Below are 21236 nucleotides of genomic sequence, written 5' to 3'. Positions count from 1 at the left end.
AATATTCTACAATGTTCTGTCTTTGAACATTTGAAGCTTCACACAACACTTTTTTTGTCTCTTTTGAAAATACTGTCTTTGTGAGATGTAAAGATTTGATACAAATCATTATTCTGCAGTGATTTTACTTTAAGCTCTTATTGCAGCCATTAATAATGCCTGTATTGTAAATTAATACAAATTGTACAAAAATAACACACATTCCTTTTCATTTTTACATTTGAATAAATGTTTAATGTCAAGGAGGAGGTGACACATTGTATTAAATAGATGGAGAAGCAAATATTTCACAGAAAGGCGTATGTACGTATGGAAACACTGATTCCACACAGCTACAAGATATTTATTCATATATTAGTCCCAGTTAAAAGTTACTAACATCATATATTATGTATTTCCTGGAACACCACTATGACTATGACTATGTCTGTAACCTCTAATTCTTTAAAAAACCAACAACAGCTACTCGGTTAATTGCACTTGATTGAATATATGTATATATTAGATGACTTTAAGCTTCACATAGGCTATCGCTTGATTTAACAGAACAACATTGTGCAGGAGTCATGTAATAATGCCCAGATTACCTGCATAATGTGGTGATATTTCATTAGGTAGTGTTAGATAATTGCCTCTGTATCAGTATTCTTATTTCTTCTCACTCGATGGCCTTCATCAGCGGAACCCAGCGAGACACGCTGCGTTCCCTCGGCTGAGTCCGACTCAGAGTCGTCCACTTGCTGCCCTTGACGTCCGGGGGGCCGTCGGCCTCGTCGGCCTCTGAAGTGATCTCCATTTTCTGGATGACGAGCTTCAGGAGGCTGTGCTGCTTCTCCAGTAGACTCGACATCTCTTTCATCCTGCAGAGGAGAATATCAGTTTGTGTTATTCAGTGGCAGACCTATGTTTGTGTGGAATTGTGTTCAGGCTTCTAGAAGTGATGCTTCTGCATGGCTCAATAAACTCATCAGAGAAAAGGGACTCTTCTATCTTTGACCTGGCCACAGTCTTTGTTTCTTTAAATCCACTAGGGGCTGCTCATGCATCAAGAACAACCATTAATTGCTCTTTAGCACAGTGACTTGTCACCTATGCATGAGATCATGAACCATTTAAGTCGCCTTAAAGCAATTCCTTGTATCCGTTTTCTGTAATCTCAAGGTCCTTTTTTATTTCATGAATCAATGTATTGAAGAACCCACTCTCATATCATCACCATTTTTTCCTCTGTGTGCTTTACCTGCTCTTCTGCTTCCTCAGCTCGTTCTCCAAGAATGTGCAGCCCTGAGACTTGGCCTGCACGCGACTCCAAGCTTCAGTTGGCTCCTCACGGCTAAAGAATATTAGCCATAAAATGTTCTGTTTAAAAAAAGATGGTCAGAGGTGAATGAGGGGGAAAATCCTTCTGACATACACAAGTTAGAGAGACAAATCAATATGTTGCAGAGTATCTGTTCGGAGAGTACCCGGGTGCACTTGCGGTTAGGGTAGATGGTTACGGAGGGTTTGTCGACTCGCTTCAGGAACCAGTAAGGGAGCTTATCTTCCAGAGCAGTGTGGAGTTGAATCTGGGGTCAATAAAGTAAAGTAAATCCATCATATGAAATGATCTTAATCCAACAGGCTGTGTTTGTATTACAAGCTGAATATCCTTGAAGCTTCAGTTGGGTTTTGCTGCATATCGGTCTCATCTTGCACTATAGTATCTCTGCTCCAAGTGTTAGAAGGCTTCCAGAGTAAAATAATATCATCTAGTCCGCTTGTGCTTTAGCTTTTCCTTACTTATTTCATAGGCTGTCCATCAGGGTTAACACAGCAGACTGAGTGAGCACAGAGAAATGTATTTACTACATGTATTTAAACTAGAATGGCACTCAGAGAACACAATCATTCACCAAGGCCCAACGGTCACATTACTATTTGGCTCTGCAACTAATTGCAAACACTCATGATTATCGGTCTCCTAAACAACTTTTTATTTTAAATGACTTTTTTCAAAATGAAGGTAAATAATAAATCCTATAACATATGTAAATTGGTTAAGCAGGTTTTTGCAAATGCAGATGAGAACATAACCTCCTTGTTGGAGGTAAAAACTCTAACCACGTACAACCTGGTTCAATACATACCTGCATGGCTATTCTTTTCAAGACAGCATTTCTTTGTACTTCAGCAATGTCACCAACTGCTAAACCAATCTACAATGCAACCAAAGACAAATAAGAACCATCACAATCAGTATATAGATCCAATGTATAAATACATATAATACATGGATCATGCACGATACTAATGGTCATATTAGAAAATGATCGTCTGTAATATGCTAGTTCCACTGTGGATTGTACTTGAGAAGCAGAATCCTCGCCACCAATGAAATGTATCTTTTAGCATCAATACTAACTTACATAGCTTTGTGAAATCCTGTGAAATGTAAAGACCCACTAACCATCAGGTTCACCAGCAGTATGGGCATGAGTAGCACAAATTGCACCAACATTAAGTAAGTCAGCGGAGCGAAGGGAAGCTGGTTTTTCATGTACGGTCCCAGAAAGTTGCTTTGGTAGTTCAGCTCCCCGACCATCATCACAAAGGTCTGCATCAGTGAGAGTGGCACGGTTTCAAACTCTTCCTGAAGGGGGGACAAAGAAATGGATCTCACAGAGTTAAAAGGTCCACAACGTCATGTATTGTACGTGACATTGTGATAAAATATGTTTTGACTTGTAGCTCATATTCAGAGAATACATGTCACACACAGCATCTGCAAATAACTGTCGCTGAACCATTAGAACGAGTCCTACAGATGGTGAGGTCAGCTGTTTATCAATAATATGCTGAGTCCCCTCATCTCTTTATTACAGAGCAGATTATTTAGGCAAAGCCCTACAGCCTCTCGATATTTGTTTTTGTTCTCTCACCTGGTTGAGCATCAAAGCATGGAACGTTAATCCAAAAGCTAACAGCAGGAACAAGAAGAGCATCATGATGCCGACTAGGGTTTTCAGGATCTCTCCAAACATCACAACATAGATTCCAATGCCCTCAAACCTGGAGAAACAGGAGGGGAATTCAGTTTTTACCTTGAAAAAAACACCTGATAAGGAAATGGGAGCGAACGTTACCTCTGGAGATAAAGGAGAAATCCAATCCATGAGTTCAAGATTGCAAATGCCCCTGCCTGCCAGTGTAAGGAACCTTCCACGTTGAGCATGACGGGGATGACGAACAGCAGGGAGAAGATGGCGGACACCCAGTCACTGCTGTTGGACGAATCTTTCAAGTAATTCCAGCGCTTTACGAAAGAAAAAAAGAAAAAATGATGTGACAGGTAAAACAACTTTACAGGGAGAATATCCTTGACCTGTGAAGCCGGTGCTGTGTATCATCGAAAAAACACTTGAACTGTTTATTACAGGACGTATAATGTGACAGTGCTTCTCACAGCTCTAATCAAAATGACCGAGTGTGGAGGTGACACTGTGACTGCTGTCACCCAGTTATCCTGCAGATCTAAATCACAGGGCGCTCATCCGTCACACCTGATCTCTACTGTGTCCATACAGGCCCGCTGCTGGTCAGCCATATTTATGAGCACCGGCTTTATGTGGGCTAATGACATTTTTTGGGGGGGGCGTCACAGTACCTCATGTTGTATCTGCAGCAACTCCTTCACAATGGAATAGATGTTCATGCCCAAGACCATCCCCATAGAGATGGACTGGAACACACTTTGCTGCGAAATGACAACAGAGATTTACTTAATCTTGAGGGACTGCTTCAAAAAGGCATATGGATCTTCTATCTATATTACAAGGTCTAGTTTTGAGCTCTAATTGAATTCCGATCAGCACTTTCATGAGTACCTCTTTGAAAGAAACGGGCACCATGATGACATCTGGCTCCCCGGTGGTGGTGTTCATGCTGGGCCTCAGTGTCACTATCAGGTGAGTGAGGGGCATCAGGCCTAACATGTACACAAACATGTTGAGCAAATGAGCCTTGCTCCCATATGCAATCCTGTGGATTACAGCAGACAGTCAGTTGTGACACTAGAAGAGACATTCACAGTAAATAATGCAGAAATAGTTGAGTAGAGAGAATCACTCAATCTGATTGGTTGTCAGACATATCCAAATGAAAACGATGACCCTCCGGGGGTTCATACACACCACTTCGTTGTCAGGTACTTTTTGCTGACGGGGTGTTCGAGAAGCTCGAGCCGGTTGTACTGCACCATCGCCTGCGGAAAGAGGGATCAGAAAAATCATCAATTGCTTCGTAAGGTTGACAAAGGAAAGGTTAGAATTCAGAAAACACTGAGCAGCAGGGTCCATGAACACATGTACACATAATGCAGAGCAGACAACTCATCTCACGATAAAAGAGCTAGAAACAAAGATAAGATAAAAGATAAAAGATAAATCACGTGACAGCTTCCTGAAAAAGGTGAGCTAAATAATCCAGGTCGCCGCTTGGTGATTGGCTGCAGTATTGGTTATAAACGGAAGAGAAGGTGCATATTTGCTCATAATAAAAAGTTGCTTACATTGAGTGAAGCCAGTGGTTGGTACTTCTTGGAATGGTCCTCTTTTTTTGTTATGATGGGCGCTTGAAGCCATTGGAAGTTATATTCAATCTACAGCACATAGGGTTAAAACTGTTTATTTGATTTTGCATGGCAGACACAGTACATTTAATAAAGTGTATATAAGTTATGTAGGGGTGTGTTATGGTGTTCTGATGTTTACGTGGTAGTCAGGACTGTTGTTGTCATCGTCAGATTCCTTAACACAGCGGTCCAACAGATACTATTGAGGAAAACACAGAGTGCAGAGTGATAAGTGAACTCAAAGTAATAATCAAGAAGATTTGTGTTCTCTCAGATGTACGTCATTAATGTGTCGTTAGTCGCAAACCTTGAAGGTCTCAGGCAGAAACTCGATCATGTCTAGTATGGGACATCTCTGATTTGAGCCAGGTAGGAACGTTTCTATCGCCTCCACACATCTGGAGGCAGAAATGGAGAAATCAAAATTAACACCTAGTCATGACATTGAAGTAAATAGCTCCTAACATCGATCAACACTACTTCTCCCAGAATCTGAAATCTGAAATGAATGTAACTGAAAATCTGGTCATTTTGCCTTTTTTCTAATAAACTGGAGGACTGAGTGGGTTGGGAAAATTCTGTGGATTTCTTAAGAAAAATGCATTGTCGCAAAGGGACGGGTTTTTCTTTAATGACAACTTGGTGTTTACTCAAACACATGTTTTTTGCGGAACATCATCGTTGGATAAATGCTGAACATTTGCAGTCCAATTCCTTTCAGACTGAACTCTAGGCGCCTGCAGTTTTAGGGTATTAACAAGGTACCTGTCACTGTCGATTACCGCATTGACCACATCCTTCTTGCCGTTCTGCAGCGCTTCATGCAGGAACGAGGTGTCGTTCTTGTTTAGGATGAACTCCGCTCCCCGAGTCAGCATCATCCTGACTGCAGCCACATGTCCCTCTTTGGCTGCGATGTGCAGTGCAGTGCTCTGGTAAATAACAGGAGACAGACTGGATTTATTATACAACAGCGATGACTGGATTATTCACTGCCACTCGTACAGTATTTATTAGTGACCTGCCTGATAAATACTGTACAGCCTGAAGACTGAGCAGAAAACTGCTGAACATATTCAAGTCTTCTTAAACCAAAATATTCATGAACTGTACAAAATGATTACAGTGGCCATCACATATTCGTGCAAAATGTATTATGGGCTAAACTGTTTTGGAATAATAATGTATACCCCGTCCTCGTCGGTGTTATCCAGTAACTTGGGATTGTTTGAGACGAGGATGTCCATCGTGTGTGTGTATCCTTCAGAAGCAGCATGGTGCAGACAGCTCCAGCCCTTATAATCACTGGAGAAGAGACAAAAACAACCAACAGGAATCGGTGTGAGATGGTCTGAGTTTAGGAGCCATAAAAAAGATGGTAGTCAGGCAGACTCAGGAGACATCTTGTAATTTCAGAGGTGAATGGTTTTATTTACAGTGCTCCCCAATCGCCAAGTTACTTAGACAAAATAACAATTAAACTATAAAACCCAAACCAACCATGCTGTTGACAACACAGTTTTTCCCCTCCTGTGGAACTACCGGCACGGCTGATATTGTGTTCAATTCACACCTTCAGCCTGAACCATGATGAGCAGGTAACTAGACACAGTGCTCCTTCTGCACAGATGTCGTTATTATCTTTAAATTCATTTACCCATTTAAGAAGCTTTTTCGCGTTGCTCTTTCAAAGAAAATATATGGAATCACGACTTATACTGCTCAAAAATAACAAAAGAAAGAATAAGGGAACCCCTTCACTTAGTTCGTCCCAGTGATGTCAAGCATGACATCACCAAGAGTATAAAAAACAAGAAATGCTGGGCGGCGCCCTCTCATGGACAATAATGCATAGTGGGTCTGGACAAAGGTACCAACTATTTAATAATGTTTTAACCTGGAACATAATGTCTATATCTTTCTATCTCTCATTATCTCTTTCTCTATAAGTATCTTGCTCTTTATCTTTCTATCTCTGTCTTTGTATTTATCTCTCTCTATTTCTCTCTTGCCTTTTATCTCTCTATTTCTTTCTCCATCAAGATCTCTCTCTAAATCCATGTCTTTATTTCTAGCTCTCTCTCGCTTGTTATCTCTCTGTCTCTCCATCTTATTCTGTCTCTTTCTCTGTCTCTATCCCTCTCAATTTCTCTATCTCTATCTCTATCTCTATCTCTAACTCTTTCTCTATCTCGATCTATCTGTTTTCAGCTATCTCTATCTCTACCTGTGTGTCTAATCTATCTATCAGAAGACGCCAGTGACAAATGGTGAGAAAAGACGATTTTTCTCCAACTTTGTCACAATCTGTCCCACACATGAGAAAACTGTACACAGATGTGAACACTGCAAATAGCAGAGCGACATCAGAACAGATGTTTGCGCTGTCTGTGGACCTACTTATGAAAGAGAGCTCCTTTACGCAGCAGCAGCTGCACCACCTTGGTGTGTCCCCCTCTCGAAGCCAAATGCAGCGGAGTCAGACCTCGATCGTCACCTTCGTTCAGCAAACGAGAGTCTGTGATTTTCTCCAGTAGTTGTTTACACGTATTGATGCGGCCGTACCTTAAATAGAAGAATCACAATTAGAAGAACCTTTTTCAAACGGAAATGAAAATCCCCACATCACACTAGAGCCAAAGGTCGGGGGCAGCGACACTTCCTCTTGGTGATTTAGCATATTGCTCAAGGACACGGTGTGGGGCTTGAACCTGTAGTTAAAATATGGAATAAAAGTTTTGCGAGTGTCAATGATAAATGGAGCTACAAGCTGCGAGAAGACCTGAACAGAGTTGATGTATTATCTTGCTCTGTGATCTTTCTTCATCTCCCAACCTTTTACGAAAGGTCAGCAGCACTTTGTGTGGAGACAGGTGGATGACTGAAAGTATGATATCATAGCAACGCGGCCTTCATTCGTCCTCCACCTCTAATACAATGGCTGAACATGACAGCAAAATCAATAACAATAATGTCGAACGTCCCCTCATTTTGCACCATTAGCAGCATTTCTTCACGCTAATTGAATTCTATTCTTGTGACAATTCATTTGGGTCTCGGTGTAATAGGTGTGTCACGGCGGTTAATCTTCAAACGGAGGACCGGGTACAGACATTTCTCACAGCTGAGCGGTGGGGTAACGGTTTCATAGGGTTACACTGCTCATTTTTCATCTGACCACTGTTATTCAATTACCAAGATGAGTCTTTAACCAAAGTCTTTAAGGCCTTGAGGAAGATTGTGTGTCAAAGTCCTTTAAAGAGCCTCCTTTTAAAATAATTCGATGTCACTGATTAATACACAAGACTTATTGTAGAGTAACTAGAACAATGTCTTTGTCTGGCATGAAATTTAGGGTTGGAAAATTTCGAAAGTCGACTTCTAGCAGCTGTCAGTCATTGAACGTTTATGTGTTTTGGGGTAAAGCTTGGACGAGTGGGTCGCATTTTTCAAAGTGTAGCCCGCTCTTGCTAGTTTTTCCAGGATTACCTACCTAACCTTTAAGCTGCTTGTGAAAATGAATTCTTTAGACAGGGAAACTGAGTAATGTATTAAATAAGAGCTCCACAGTTTTAACAGTAATACAGTGGGATACTTGCTGTGGGTGTGAATATTATAAAAAGAGCCAAATAACAGGAACATCCCACACTGGTCTGCAGCCGTGACAGCGCTGCTGCTTCTCGGATGAAATTTGCAAAGTCTAAGCAACTCAAATCAGTATTGTTTAGTCCAGTGGTATGGAAATCCCTGATGCCCGCAGGGACCAATTGAACTCACTGGGCGGCAAAGTGCAATGCAGACTTCTTGTCCTTGGACTTGAATGCGAGGCCGACCTGCCCTGAGAGGCCCAGCATACTCTTTACTGATTCATGGATACCCAGTTTGCAAGCGTAGTGGAGAGGGGTGCAGCCGTCGTTGTCCTCGCAGCCCAGCAGCGCCTTCACACTGTTTTGCTGGAGTTAAAAAAGATTACAAAGTCCACTGCATTGAGACATTATGATATAACATTTCAAGGTACCGTTGATTTAACAATGCACAAATCCAAAAGACTTGAATCGGCTGCAGCAGTCATGCAGCATAAATGTCAAACTTTTATAGCTAAAGTTACAGCATCCACACCCATATACACATATACTGACATTTTATAAATAAGCTAATAAAGCTGTGTAATGATATTTGTACAGTGACTATATTCCCACACTGTCAGAATATAATTATTAAATGTAAATACATCCCCCTTATCTGTGGCTCATTTGAGGGCTTTGGCAGGACTCTAGCGTATTATTATTATAGATAAACCTTTCAATATCTTAAGGGACTATCATCTGGATAATTGAGAGTGTAAAGAACCTCCTCCGCATGTCTTGAACACACGCAGCTGAGGCTCAAGGCAAATTGAACGAGCCATTACAGAAATTGGATTTCAATCTCTTGATGACATCTTTACCTAAGCGGCACACAATGCATAAGCAAACAGGCGACTCTGATCGACAGTACCTGCAGCAGTTCATGGGGAAGATTCTTCAGACCCTTAGGCTGCAGAATGGCCAGGTGGAGGAAGTTACAACCGGATCTGTCTGCAGCATTTACATACGCCCCTAAAGATATATAAAGTCATGAGTGTGCACAGCCTGCATTTCATATGAGCATTACCTATGGTGAACTACAAAAATGGGGCTCACCTTTCGACAGCAGCAGAGACACAGATTTCCATGCTCCACAGCTCGTGGCCAGCAGCAAAGGAGAATTTCCTTTACAATCAATGCGGTTTAGGTCTGCACCCTGAGTAGACAGTACACTAAAGCCTTAACATTACAATTTCAGTCACCACATCAATGGTAACACACAGTGAAATAAAATTGTAATTAATTCTTGAACTGCCTTAGCTCAGACATGCACCGCAAATGAATTGTAATGGGAGTCTTCCGATGCATTTTGATATTGAAGATTATGTCGTATGTTAATAACTACCGAGGCCATTGACCTTTGATCACACAAATCTAATCAGGTCATCTATGAGTTAAAGTGAACATTTTAGCCAAATTTGAAAGGATTCTCTCAAGGTGTTCTTAAGATAACGCGTTCACAAGGCTATTAACGCATTCACAAGAACAGGATGGGTAGTTCCACAGACAGTCGGACAACCAGGAAACCTAATGCCTCTATCCACTTGCACGATAAAAATGTGTAATGTGCCATGCATGAGCAGACAGACACAGTAGGGGAGGGGAGTCAACAACACTGAGCAAATGTTTGGATTACTCGGGCCAAAAACACTTGGACATTACTCCTGTATAGTGAAATAACAGAGTAAAACCCCATCTAACAGGGCGGATACTGAATGATGGTCAGTGTTCGGTGCCAGGTGAGGTCACTATGTCGGCCATTTAAGTGACAAACACACTCAGTTTGTCTCCCACTGCAGTGTTTGCTAACAGAACGAGTTGGCGGGAGATAAACGTTCTTGGTTTTCCTAGCAACACAGTTCTGTGTAAATGGACCATTGAGTGTAACAAGTGGTGACAGATGGCATGCAAGCAACAGGTATTCTACTATTAACCTCTACTAAACTGAGACGAGTGTTTATAATCCCTAATAGTTTTCTGATGGCAATTGAGCAGTGAAGCCACTTAGATTGGAGACGGCATATAAACATTGGATAAAGCCCAACTCATCTTGATCGCCCCCTGGTGACTGGCTGCAATACATGGTCATAAATCCCGCCTCATCCATGAAAGTGGCTGGGATCACCAGGGCCCAAAGTCTTTAGCGGCGCCCCTGTCTTCAAATGTTCATTTTTAGCAGTAACTTTGGTTTTTAATTAGTTGTTTGATGCTTACATTTTTTTTTTACATCGGGATTGGCAGCTGAGACGGATTCATTATTTGTCAGTCGGTCTACTACGGCTCCATCCCCTGATCGTGACTGTGGCTCCAAATTGACAAGATGGCAGCATTCGTATCAGGGATATTTTAGCTGCATTTATAGTGCAGGGAACTGGAGATGCAACACCCATCTATAATACACTCTACCAACAGATGCAAAAAATATGTATTTGCCCTTTAATTTGCACAGTTTCAGTTTTCACAAAAAAAACATACAGCTGTTCTGTCTTTCCTGTCACTAAGATTGATAAAACTTGATAATGAAGTAGGAAATTGCCTGAGCATAACTGCTGTGAAAAGTGTGTCTGTGTTTGTGTGTGTGTGTCATATTTACCAAAGAAATTAGATACTCGGCCAGCTCTGTGTGGTCAAATATTGTCGCCCTGGAAAAGTAAACACAGTTGACTTGAACGAGCCGCACACCATGTGACTTTATGAGTTTAGGTCTTATTGTCAGATGTTAAATAAGGACGTTCTGATTCTGCTGCGTCATAGCATGACATAACAAGCAGATTTACCTTTGTCATTACATCTCTTAGCTGCGGGATAGTAATGCTTCAGTGACGTGCTTTAATAACTAGTTCCTGGAGCTCTTGTGGTTTTCTCTCTCATAAGTAGCGGAAGGATGATTTCAATGACTGAAATCTGCAAACTGCAGATAATGCTGTAACTGGGGGACAATAGGAGCATTGCTGTTGTTGTTTAGGCAGATATAAGTGAGGACTTCATTCGGTTTGGGAGGGGCAATTTGCATCAAGGGCGTTAGAACCAGAACAAAAATGTAGGTTAAGGACTTTCTGTTCCAGATTAAAGAAAACAAAACAAAACACATGCTCACATCGATCTGACCCTTTTACCATGCAGCGGCTCATACTCTGCTGCTGTATGTGCCAACACAAATGGCTTTGAGATGAAGTTAATGTAGGAAGCCCATCTTTATAATGCATTTGTCATTATTATTGTCCCCAATTAAAGTTAATATTCTGCCGGCCCTGCCAAGCTTTTTATAGCTCATATTCTTTGTGTACTACAGTGTTACAGAGCTGTTATAATGCAGATTGGTTGGTGCAACTCTTCGGCACAATAATCAAAAAATCACAGTGAATGCAATGGGTGTATGTTTTAAAGGGGTAGAATTAGTGCTAACGCGTATTTGTTAATGATATTGTGAAGACATGTTATATCTAGAATTAATAGAAAAGATCGATGCGAATGTGCAATCAACATATGCGGGGCGGTGAGGCCTAGTGGTTAGAGTGATGATTCTTCAACCAGAAGGTTGCAGGTTCAAACCCCACTCTCTCCCATCTGCATGCCGAAGTGTCCTTGGCAAGATACTGAACCCCTAAATGGCCCCTCATGAATGTTGAGTGTACTAATTGTAAGTCGCTTTGGACAAAAGCGTCAGCCACATGACATGTAATGAAATGTAATGTAATATGCTACAGCCTGCAGTTGTTAGCATAGGTTAGCATAAAGACTGGAAACATAGGGAAGCCGCTAGCCTGGCTCTATGCAAGAGCTTCTAAAGCAGAAAAATGAAATAGCTCTGTGTCATAAAACTATAGTATTATGGTTTTACAGGTGATTATATGCCAACGTTCTTTACAATACAGGCATTTATATTGGTTGGCTGGCAATTTCACATTGAATCCAGTCACTGAGCCCAGCCAAGACACACACATAGCAACTCTTGACGAAAAAGCAAACAAAATTATTTCCTTACATATCAAAATATGATTTCTAAGTCCTCAATGGTAAACTCAGTGTTTAGCTATAAACACGAGCATTGGACCGCCATAAGCGTGATTAATGAATTAGTCTGTGTGATGGAGGGATAGGTTAAGCCCACCTGTGCAGAGGGGTCTGACATGCCCCATCAGTTAGATTGATGATGTCGTCCACTTGGTCAAAGGAGGAGAGCATCAGTTTGACTACCTCAGTCGCACCCTGGGTACAGGCCAAGTGCAGCGGCGTGGACCTGTCATTCTGGAAAGCATCGGACATGGAAGCGTTATGAGTTATGAATATTCACAAGCTCCGCAAACATGCTTGTGTCTGCTCCATACGGCGACACAGTGACATACTGAGTTGGACAGAGGAGAAGATAAACACACTCCAATTAGTATGCATACAGGCTCTCTTATACATGTACACTTCCCCTCATGTGTATTAGCATTAGCAAAGTATCTCCCAGACTTGCTGTCTGTACACCGGGGACTGTAACACAAGCCTTTAACGAGATAACCAGGACAGGCAGAAGGAGGCCAGTGATCGCTCCTCTTGGCTCCACAGTGTAAATGGAGGTAATTTGTATCAATTTAGCCAACTGAAGCTATTACTGTACTCACTATTCCTGCTGTCGCCCTGGCCACTAGCCCAGGGCAAAACAAAACGATCACTCCCAGACGGGCCTGATGAGACTGATGTTTGAGGTTGAAACCCTTTGCCATTGAACACTTTGCACATGTAGGCAAATGCGAGCGAGATTCGAAAACAATGCAAATCTGACATAGCATGGAATGATCATAACTCCGTAGCTCCCAGGTGTGTGTGTATTGTGTGTATATGTATGACTGATGCAGGTGGTTGTCTAAGGTTATAGCCATACTTCTACGCTTTAGCAAGGAACTAAACTATGTTCATACCAGCGTTTTGGTACAGTTTGAATCCAGGACCATATGAACATACCCAGCAACGCACATCATGTGACCACATGTAAACATGGGAAGCATTTGGTTCCTAGCAGTTGTATCATTGTAAAATACAGAATATAGCTGAACAACAACTGTTAACGAAGACAACAGGCTCAGTTACACTTGTAATTGATTATCCATGATGCACTCTGCACTGGTAGACAAGGCTAATGGTTGTTTTGTTCCTGTCACATGATCGGTGCCTGACAAGTCAGCAAGGCTACGTTGTGACTGAAAGACCTAATCAGCAATGTCAACATCTCAGTCTCTGCTTGCCCAGACTGAAAAGCAGCCCCCCAGTAGTATGGACGCCAAGTGTGTCCGTAAGCAGAGTTGATGGGTTTTCATTTAAAAACTTAGTAGGGATGTACCCTAAAGTTACTTAGTGTTAACCAATGAAGTGCTTTCAGTACCTGTTGTTGGTCAACTTTGGCCCCAGAGGCAATGCAGAGGCGGATGGTTTCAATATTCCCACCATGAACAGCCAGGTGGAGCGGACTACTCTTCGACTTGTCTAAATAGTTGATGTGAACTGAAGTTGAGTGGCCAAGCTCCTCTCCTACAGGGAAGAAGGAAACAGTTTCTTAATTGTAAATACTGTAGTTAATGCTTGTTGGTATAAGCAGATTTGTTTTTATTGCTAACAAGCTCTCAAGGGAATTTCAACTGAAGGACCCCTTTTTTTTTGCATGAAATTAACATTTAGATTCTTTGATTTTTTTGGAAGGAAAGGAAGTGATGAGCAATAGAATCCGTTCTTCCTGACCTTCTCAGTGGGATTTCACAAACTGTAAAAAGAACCCATTAATTCTCTTGCCATACAATAGCAGAGTCATCATAAGTATTTTGTCCCCTGACTGAGCCTTTCTCCAAAACACAAGATTTACCCAGCGACCTCCCACTGTGGATAAACCCACTGTCAATCTGTGGCATCTGGTCTGTAGACAAAGTGCCATGAGAATTTGTCTCTGCGGACTGAGGTGAACTCTCTTGTTATCTATCAGCCTAATGTGCAGTTTGGCCTTGTGAAAACTTTTTCATTATTGTCAGCACTTTCAGCTTTTTGATGATAGATCATTCATTGTGTCCTACCGGTCTTCAGGATCACTTCCATGGCTTTCTTTGCACCTGCGAAGGCAGCTGCGTGGATGGGATAATGGCCGAGCTTGTTCCGTTGGCAGAGCTTCGCTCCATGCTTCAACTTTGACAGATCGGGGAATTGATGGGGAGGAAGACAAACAGAGACAATTCGTTGTCAGAGACATCCGCAGTGTAGTGACTGTCAGTTTAAAGTAGAGCTACGTAATCTGTTATGTACTGACAGGCAGTTTTCCTTTAAAGACGGGTGAAGGTACAACACAACTGAACAAAAACCTTTTCTACATACCAGTATGCCTATAGCCTCACAGTTATTGACAGAGCAGGCAAGTATCACCGGGTTGTTCCCAAGGTCTCCCTCCAGACTACAGTTTGTGTCAGTGTAAGACAGCAGCAGCTGTAGGGGGCAGAGATGAAGACTCAACAGTGATCTCCAGCTTGTCCTCTATATACGCGTATATGTATATGCATATGTGCGTCCTTCATCTGCCACCATACTGTGACTGCAACCTGTGTCAGATTGTGGACAGCAGCCAAATGCCATGGGGGTGACATTACAAAGTCTTTCCAAGCAGGCCGTGGAGTCCGCTTTTGTCAGTCATGTAAAAAGTTGCCAGATGACTTTAGAAAACAATGGCCGCATTCAATGACAAGTTCATGTGGTTTCAAAGATATTATGTAAAAAAAAAAAGAGAGAGAGAGATTTCAAGGCTACATTCTTTGTCCTTTAGCCCACAGTCAAGACAACCTTTTGGCATGATGGGTCCATCAGAGAGCGCTTCTAAATATCATGTATAACCAGCACTTTTCAGGAAAAAAGTGCTGTGTCATTCATATCTATACCATAGCAGACTGTAATTAAAGATGGACACCTTGTTGCTGTCAATGTCGAAAGTATTGATTAACAGCAGGTGACTTTGACTCTTTCGTTTGTATTTGAAATAGTTCCGCTTCATTCCTGTATAGTAGGAGGAAGTGGAGATGCACCATCTGTCTTTATATATGGTTTATGATCTATATATTATGATGTGTTACTTTACTGTGTATGTGCACGTATCTGAACATGATCAGTGTATCGGGTTGTGTGAAACGCCTCTGCTATGTCCTTGCCATCACTGAGAAAACCCTTATTTCACTTGAACACTTTTAGCCTGTTCACCTCCACCAGGTTGTTGTGTCCGCGGGTGACAGCCAGGTGCAGAGGGGACAGCAGGGCCGTGTTGAGGATGTTGGGGTTGGCCCCCAGGTCCATAAGAGCCCTGCAGCTCACCTCTCTGTTCCTCTCCACTGCCCAGTGTAGGGGCACGTTACCCTGCTCATCACAGCTGTTCAGCTCTTGGACGCGACAACACAAACAAATACGCAAACACACACACACAAAAATGTGAATACATAAAGATTTGTTTACTGCCACTTCCTACACGTGCCAGATACAAATCAAACACTCCGTTCGATACAGTAACTTAGAGGCAGAATTATGGTGATTCATGATCCACATATTTTACCTGTGCTGGAGTGCGGCTGATGATCGATGACTGAGGCATGCTTACCCTGTGAGTCTATGACAGTGGTGATGAATTGGATGAGGGGGACGTGGCCCCCTGCGGCAGCGTGATGAAGGGGACTCGCTCCGCATTCATCTTTCTCACTCAGGACCTTTGGGCTCTTCCTCACCAGGTTCTGCAGGAGAGCGAGGTCGCCCCTCTCAGCCAACTGGAACATGATGGAGAAGAGAAGTGGAAAATAACTTCTATCCATGTGGACCGACAGATATTTTAACAATCGCGATTGTGTGGCTTCTGATGTAATAGATGATATAACAGATATTTGTCACTGCACTCATGTAACATTATTATACAATCAGGTCTGTATTCGGCTCTTCACAATGGCTTTCTTAAAGGTTGCTAAGAACTGGGATTAGTGATAGAGTGTTACATAACTTACATTGTTAAAGACTTGCAGAATAAAGACATCACGTCTTAAAAATGTCCTTTAGAAACCTTTAGTTTTTCTTGTTTGTCTAGTGACCTCATAAAAATGTATATTTTTCAATATGTATATGTTTCGTTTTCGTACAGTTTCATGTCAGTTTCACCTCAAACACATTTAGGCTCGCCAAGGCTGGATCGTCTTCTGCTACCACACACGTATACGAGCTGTTCTGTCGGGTCAGCTCCCTGTTGTAGTTCATCATTCAACAGAAACTCCGCGGAGACGAACCCTCATGTAGAGGGACGACAGTGACACGTGTCTAGACACAACCACGTACACACACACACACAAACACACACATGCACAAAAAAGAATAGTTTCAATTAGGTCCTGGACAGTAACCGAGCACATAAAGCCTGTTTTACACGCGAGGGAAACATAAAGTGTTTTGTGCCAGAGAGGGCAGATGACGCCTTGAACCATAGACTGCTCTTGAGGAGTGTATCCCGAGAGGGGATGTGGGTACAGATGACTTTGACTCCACCCAGAAGGGCATTCAGATCTGCCTAGTATTTTCGGAAGGTCGAAGCCCCTCTGTTTGAAGAAAGCAATTATGTTCTTCACAGCTGGGGGGCAGCGTGTTTGAATCCGTCCCAGGTGTCCTTACGTGATCCTCGGTGAGCGCGACTGAGGGAGACCTTGTAATTTGTTTCGCACACAAGGCCCCTCGGTCACATTCATAAGGCCAAACGACATGTGACATTCTCTTGGTGGGCGAATTACTACGGTGCAGTTATGACAGAAAGTCCTCTCGGCCTTATGCTGCGGCGCTTTCCACTCGGTGTACACTGTGATTGATCGAAAGTGTTTCTCAGGTCAAAACAGCAACCCCTCTCGGGAGTCCCATTTTGAGGAAATTATTTTCTGTTTCTGTCACTCACTTTTGATTTAAATCACATTTCTGTACAACTTTGCTCAAACACCACATCTCAACAGACAGCCTTTCCTGAAATTACAGAGATTAGGAGCAAAAAGGTATTTTGATAAATGGTATAAATCTAAATACCTTACTTATTGTCTCAAAAAGAATAGCAAATTTACTTCTACTTTTTTGTTTGACTGTCCTGGGTATGAGGACAAAATAGTTTTTCTTTTGAATAAGATTTCCTTTACTTGTTCTCATTTCTATTGGTTGAAGGATTTTAAACTGAAACTGTACTTCTTGTGTCCGATAAACCGATGTTTCATGTGCATCACACAGAAATTAGGAAACAAACTTGGAGGCTGGTGTTATTTCTTCCAAGGAATAACCACATATGCAAGCGATACATTCCAGCCATGTTTGTAATGTGATATTGGCAAATCATTTCTACCCAAAAAATCCATTATGATCCATCAATTATTAAATACTCGGTTTACTTGGATCAGCCTTGCACTTAAGTCGTGACCACAATCTAAAATAAATGATGATGAATTTGCGGTGGGCGACTGTTATCTGCACCTCATATCTCTCATCCTCTTTGGACCCATGTATGACAGAGGGAAATTTACAGCCCAGCCTCGTTTTCCTCTAATTTGGTGACTCTGATAATGACCCAGCGTATGTACCCTCCCTGCTGATTCCTCATTTCCGATCATCAGCGGTAAATAAGTGTCATTGTCCTTTGTAAATGAGCCTGTGACTGATCTGTTTGCAGGAGCCGGGTGTGCAGGAAGTGCACTAATGGGCACATGTTAAACAGATTTCGACAGCTGAGGAACAAGGAGGATATGAAATGATCTACTTGCATGTAGAAATGTGCTTTTATATAGTTTAGTCTGAAATATTACTCACTCGTATGAAAACATGTCTGCTGCAAGAATTTAATTGAGAAGCTTAATTAACTCAGAACACTTTCAATGACCACTCATTTTTTAATAATAGACAGATTCCTAATGAAGAAAACATTTACAGCAAAATGGCAAAAATCCAATTTAAAGTGGCACAACTATTAGACAATTGACCATGGAACTTAAAACACTGTGATTATAAAACTTAGTGCAAAACTTTAAAAAATCATTTGATTATCTCAAATGAATGTAGAGCATATTAAATGAGTTGCTGTGTTCAGTGTGCACACTTGTTGGATGTTAAACACACGCTGCAGCCTTAGTTAAGTTTACATTTCTAGTTCAAGTGACTTTCAGCTGAAAACATATTTTCCTCGATGAAAAGATTTGTAAGCATCCAAACTCGCCCTAAACATTTCCAAAACTTCACGACTGTAAAGTTGTGAGCGTCAAAGAAGGAGCTAAAGTCTACTTACTGTGTTTGCGTGGTGCTGCTGACTAGCTGAGCAAACAGGACGCTCTTCCTCGCCACTGCAACAGGGTTTTAAATACCACTGGGAGAGAGCTACTTCCCAGTCTGACCTGCCCACAAGATGCTGCCCCCCTGTGACAGAACGACTCTCATGATGCTTTCCCAGACGAGAGGGTGAGCCTGCATGTTGTAACGTGAGAGCGATGCATTCAGCAGCAAACACTGCTCGCTGCTGTCTCCACTCCTGATAAGCTAATTAGCCTGGATGCTTGACACCCTATTTACCAGAAATGTGATCTTCAATTTTAATGGGCGAAAAAGTGCTTTGGGGTTTCATTTCAAACATGAAACTCGTGCGGGAGGAAGAAGAGCACGTGCTTATGTCTACAACAACCTTTTTCAATTGTTTTTCAAGTTTCCAGTCCCGTCCTTGTTGCTGTATTTGATTTGATGTCAAACCTGATGTTTAAACAAACTAAAGCAGCAACCTGACCACCCAACTGCGTTTACCATATCGTGTACCATTAATCAAACAGTTACCCGCCCCAGACAAGGCCTGCTCAGCTGCATATGCTCAAAAAGCAACAGACTCTTGACAAGAGGGAATGAAGAAGACCTCTAAAACCTCCTTGTTGATCGTGGGGATTAAGGAATATTCCTCAGGGAATCTTTATCGGGCGGGATTATCAGATAAGGTATATCATTAACTGAGGATTATACTCGCATTTCTACCAGCGTCATCATTAGGCGAGTAAGTGCGACTGAACTTTCAAGACTTATAACGTTCACTCGCCCTGCTTTGCCAGCAGAACGGATTTTTAAAATATTTAGTCTGTTAAAAACATGGAAGAATATTACTTGTAATGAATGAGCTACTCTGTCGGAGAAAGGACCGGAAGAAAAAACATGTTTCAGCCACAAGGACGTGACCACATACTATGATCCAGCTTTTTATTAAAAGTTAATTAAAATATTTAGTTTTGAGTTATTTGTGCCAAATTGAAGTTACTGTCTAATTCAGAGCCAAATATTGTACTTTTTATTCGAATACATTGTCCCAAAATTTGAAATAATTTTTTGCAAATTCTGAATAACCAATAGATTATATAATAAAATACATTTAGAGTAAGCTCCCCACCTGTACAGAAAGCAGGTAGTAACCGCATCTCAATTAGCTGTGATATTATAGTGCAGCCCATGTGTTACTGCATTTAATGTATATATTTTGAGTACTCCACCAGACCAAATGTATTATTATTATATTTAGATTCTAGGGTATATATTTGAACATTAATGGTTCAAGGATGATGCTTCATTATGAATTCAGATTTTTGCTTTTAGGGACTTTTCTCAACAACTATCAAATGAATTGTGGTGAAATGAAAGTGACTGATATTCACGTGTCCCAGGATAAATTCTCATAATTTTGAGAAAAAACTTTGGACATAATGTAAATCAAAGTTGGTAAAGTCGTGTTGTCCTTCAGTGTCAAATATACCTGGAAAATAAGTTGGTTTGGTTCGAAGCTTTTTGTTAAGTGTCATAAAAACTTTAAAAAACAAAATTACACAGGACTGATTTATTGCAGCCGTAAAATAATTAATGAACCAATATATCTGCAAACAAGCAACTAAATTACTTTTATCAAATTCTACTTTGCTGCCAAACAGCAAAGTACAATACTATCCATCACAGTTAATGTCAGCAGGTATTCTTTACCGAGAACCAGAGTCTACTTCTACCAACAGCACCAAACAAATATTTGCACCGGTTATTATTCTTATCTATGAGATCTCCTGTTGTCTGAGCAATATTTGCCGGAAAGACACACATGCACTAGAAGCAGAGCACAAAAGGGGATCATTATCTCTCCCGCTTAGCTTGATGGATGGCTGGGATAGGGCTGCATTACAAATAAAAACATGAGTATTACCTGCAGAACAATCGTTTGAGTTTACCTTGGAAATTGGCGTTGGGGGCTGACGTGCTGCACACAGAGGGAGATGGAAGTGGAGGAGAAGTCAGGTCAAGTGAGGAGCACCTGTGGTGTTTTGACTACATTTGTTTTGGGGAGTGACTTTGAGTGTTCCTGTATGTCCAATGGATCGGGAACAACAACATGATTTGAATATTATGCCATTCAGATAGTTGAAACGTGTACTTAGCAGTGAAGGGATTCTAATATCCGGATAGTGCACTGCATCTTTCGAGAGAAACCGCTAACGACTCGGCGCGATGAAGGCAGGTACCATTATTACTAATACACATAAAACATAGATTTTTCCGTTTTACACACTTGCCCTGATTTGCATATTGAGCGTTTTGCTGGAAACAGAATGTCCTCGAGCATCATGGGACAATCCTTGAAAATCATGTCAACCATGAGAGGTGTCATTGGTTTACAGAGTATGAAAAGATCAAGTGTAACGTGTTTCTCACCATAGATTTTCCAATCCAGAGATGAGGCCAAAACATCCCGGATACGGATGTGTGTCTATGGTTTGGAACCGGACTCTGGACAGTAGTGATTGGGGTTGTGGGGGGGGGGGGGGGGGGGGGGCTGGAACTGCGGTAGCAAGGTCCAATCGAGTCAGTCTCAGCTTTCAATTATGATGTTTCACCCTGTTTTTATAGCCTCATATAACAAGCTGAAACCAAACCTAGTAGAAAAACAAAACACAATGTCAGAAGCCGTCTCTGAGAAACATGTC

The 21236-nt window shown here is 41.6% G+C and overlaps 1 protein-coding gene across 1 annotated transcript; it reads right to left on the bottom strand.

The window, feature by feature from the left end:
• Window positions 1-245: 245 nt before the first annotated feature.
• Window positions 246-15835, bottom strand: trpa1b (transient receptor potential cation channel, subfamily A, member 1b). The gene is made up of 26 exons (XM_062380017.1): window positions 15797-15835; window positions 15451-15708; window positions 14581-14688; window positions 14286-14394; window positions 13607-13752; window positions 12350-12486; window positions 10832-10880; window positions 9295-9394; window positions 9110-9210; window positions 8390-8565; window positions 7013-7177; window positions 5803-5917; window positions 5378-5544; window positions 4920-5010; window positions 4752-4811; window positions 4550-4639; window positions 4173-4243; window positions 3867-4020; window positions 3647-3736; window positions 3126-3295; window positions 2922-3051; window positions 2450-2632; window positions 2130-2198; window positions 1467-1568; window positions 1241-1359; window positions 246-860 (listed from the first exon to the last, which is right to left on the bottom strand). The coding sequence occupies exons 1-26, from the start codon at window positions 15833-15835 to the stop codon at window positions 659-661; spliced, it is 3201 nt and encodes a 1066-aa protein (XP_062236001.1). The 3' UTR covers window positions 246-658.
• Window positions 15836-21236: the final 5401 nt, after the last annotated feature.

Source organism: Platichthys flesus, chromosome 21 (genome assembly GCF_949316205.1).
Source record: "Platichthys flesus chromosome 21, fPlaFle2.1, whole genome shotgun sequence".
In the NCBI taxonomy this organism is placed as follows: Eukaryota; Metazoa; Chordata; class Actinopteri; order Pleuronectiformes; family Pleuronectidae; genus Platichthys; species Platichthys flesus.
The sequence above is the reverse complement of the archived record's forward strand: the minus strand, read 5'-3'. Positions and strand labels throughout refer to the sequence as shown.